This window comes from Penaeus japonicus, unplaced genomic scaffold (genome assembly GCF_977035675.1).
Source record: "Penaeus japonicus unplaced genomic scaffold, GWHDUDI00000001_assembly GWHDUDI00000005, whole genome shotgun sequence".
In the NCBI taxonomy this organism is placed as follows: domain Eukaryota; kingdom Metazoa; phylum Arthropoda; class Malacostraca; order Decapoda; family Penaeidae; genus Penaeus; species Penaeus japonicus.
The window spans coordinates 34,939,720-34,942,219 of NW_028234407.1; the positions used below are offsets into that span (position 1 = coordinate 34,939,720).

At 35.2% G+C, this 2,500-nt stretch overlaps 1 protein-coding gene across 5 annotated transcripts in view; it reads left to right on the plus strand.

The window, feature by feature from the left end:
- Positions 1-2,500, plus strand: part of Sbf (SET domain binding factor) — a 58,830-nt gene that overhangs the window by 34,610 nt on the left and 21,720 nt on the right. For 3 of the 5 annotated variants that reach the window (XM_086537330.1, XM_086537332.1, XM_043036225.2), the window contains exons 19-23: positions 1-119; positions 524-633; positions 1,078-1,170; positions 2,066-2,261; positions 2,377-2,500. The exon at positions 1-119 is cut by the window's left edge and continues 12 nt beyond it; the exon at positions 2,377-2,500 is cut by the window's right edge and continues 13 nt beyond it. In XM_086537330.1, the coding sequence (XP_086393456.1) occupies positions 1-119; positions 524-633; positions 1,078-1,170; positions 2,066-2,261; positions 2,377-2,500 (642 nt within the window). The remainder of the gene's footprint in view (positions 120-523; positions 634-1,077; positions 1,171-2,065; positions 2,262-2,376) is intronic. The other 2 variants (XM_086537331.1, XM_043036226.2) reach the window with 1 other exon arrangement.

Sequence of the window (2,500 nt, forward strand, 5' to 3'; positions counted from 1 at the left end):
TGATAGTTTAGATGCTGAGTCCGGCTTTGAAGACCAAGAACAGAGTGACCGTGAAGCCAGCGTAGTGCGCTTTGTGGCAAGATTTGTCGACAAAGTATGCACAGAAGGTGGTGTTACAGGTAAGGAATATGAAGAGGCAAATATGTATCAATATGAAATGGATAATAACTGAAGACTGATATGTTTTATAGGTTCACTGGTGTTGCGCTCGTCCATTTTAAGTTATGTTAGATAAACTGTTTGTTTCTACCCTGTCACTTCGGTGTAGAGCATTGTTTATGTTCACTTCAGTATTCCTTCACATAAACTAGAAGCATCTATAGCCAGTTAAGTTGTTTAGAATCCTTGTCTGTCACCAAAAATACACAAAGTTTGTGAAATCTATGAAGCAATAGGGTCAGGGTTGGAGTAAATTATTCCCTTCTTCGTAGAGTTTGCATCTTATCTGATACTAGCGTTCAGTTCTATCTCTATATTTGCATGCAACAGAAGCTTCTTTTAAAGTTTCCATTCTTCTCAACAGAGGAACACATTAAGTCGCTACACCAGATGATACCAGGAGTGGTAGCTATGCATGTGGAGATGCTGGATGCTGTGTACAAAGAATCCAAGCGTTTGCCACCAATACAGAAGGTAGGCCTACCTGTTCTTGTATGTGATTTTACCTTCATCATTTCATTTGATAAGCATCCTCATAGGCCAAGGAAAATTAAGAATTAAAAATTTTGTATTAGTTTGATAGTAGAACTTTTATTAATTGTAAAAGGCTTAAACTATTTAAACATTACTTCACTCCTTGAAAATATAGTAATCTAAAAATGTCTACTTAGAAGTGTAATTATTTTTTTTTTTTTTTTTTTTTTTTATCTATTTATTTATTTATTTATTTTTCTTCTTCTAAATGATAGGTTAGGAAACAGGTTTTAACAGTACTATAATTTTGATGATAGGAAGAGATTATTATATTTACTGTATATTATGTGGCAATAGAAGTTCTACTATTTATTTGCCCAAAAAATACTTGGCCAGTTGGATTTTTTCCCTTTTAATAATTTCTTAATTATTTTGGTCCCTTAGTCCACCATATTCATCAGACGTGATGCTTATAGACAAAGTACTGATGGTACGTACAAACCTGACCCAAGATACACAGAAATTGTCCATGGGCAGGTGAGTCAAGGCCTAGGGTCCCGAGCATTTTAGGCTCATGATGTAGCCATTCTTCTGTGGCTGTGCAAAGTGTTGGGATTTGAAGGCAACTGCACTTGGGAGTGATCACATTGGCTTTTATTTTTTTTTTAATAGTGTCACTTGTGTTGTTAATGTGCTTTGTTTAACTTGCTTCCACAAATATAGATTTACTGTGGGGGTTTCTTGAATCAGTGATATAATTATTTGTGTTGGTTTTCATTCTGTGCTGTTGATTGTTCTGGAACGAAACTTACTTAGTTTTCCAGAATGGGCGCTCCAGTTAGTACAAATCTGAAATATTAGTATGTTTGTATGAACAGTAATCATGCAATGAGTGAATAATGTGATCTAACAGAGAGAGTAGGAATTGGCATTCTGATGATGTCAGTGAAATATATCAGCTCATTGAAAGTAATGAAAATTATGATAAATGAATGTGCAATTATTAGGAAGTGTGGGAAATTGTGTAGTATTTATGTGATTTACTTTGTTGGGAGTCATTTATGTGGGAATATAAAGGATTTAAGCATTTTTTTTCATAAATTGTATAATGTGGAGCTGGATGTCATGTATGTCCATAAAGTTTTGAATTTTAGTGCTACAGATCAAGTCAGCAATGCAAATATAATTTAATGAACAACTAAGATTTTTATAGCATTGATTAAAAGGATTAAAGTTGAAATTAGATATAACACTGGCAAAAGAGATATAAGCAAGGTAATCTTTTATATTATTTAGCATTGAAAACAGAAATTATGTCATAATCTCCTGAAAGTAAATAATGATAACCATAATGGCATTCTCTGTAAACATCTATTTTTTTCTGTTTATTTGTTTATTATTGATATTTCATCTTATCTCCAATTCTTTACAGCCCAAGATATTGTTGCCATCGTTAGTGCCGGGTGAAGAAGTAATGTATGAAGGCTTAAGGGTGTACCTTCTTCCGGATGGGAGAGAGGATGCCACAGGTGGTAGTATTGGGGGTCCAATACTGTTGCCAGCAGAAGGAGCACTGTTCCTTACGAACTACAGACTCATATTCAAGGGTCTTCCTACAGACCCATATGGTGAGTTGGTTCACTTCAGATACACTGATTTATTCTGATAAGATGCAGAGTATTAGTTTTTATTTATTTACTTTTTCATAGATGCGTTTCTAAACCTTCCTTCTATTTCCCTCAGCATGCGAACAGGTTGTTGTACGATCTATGCCTGTCTCCTCCATCACAAGAGAGAAGAGAGTTCCAGCCAACCAGCACCCAGGACCCATGGATCAGTGGCTGAGTGAAGGCCTCCAGATACGCTC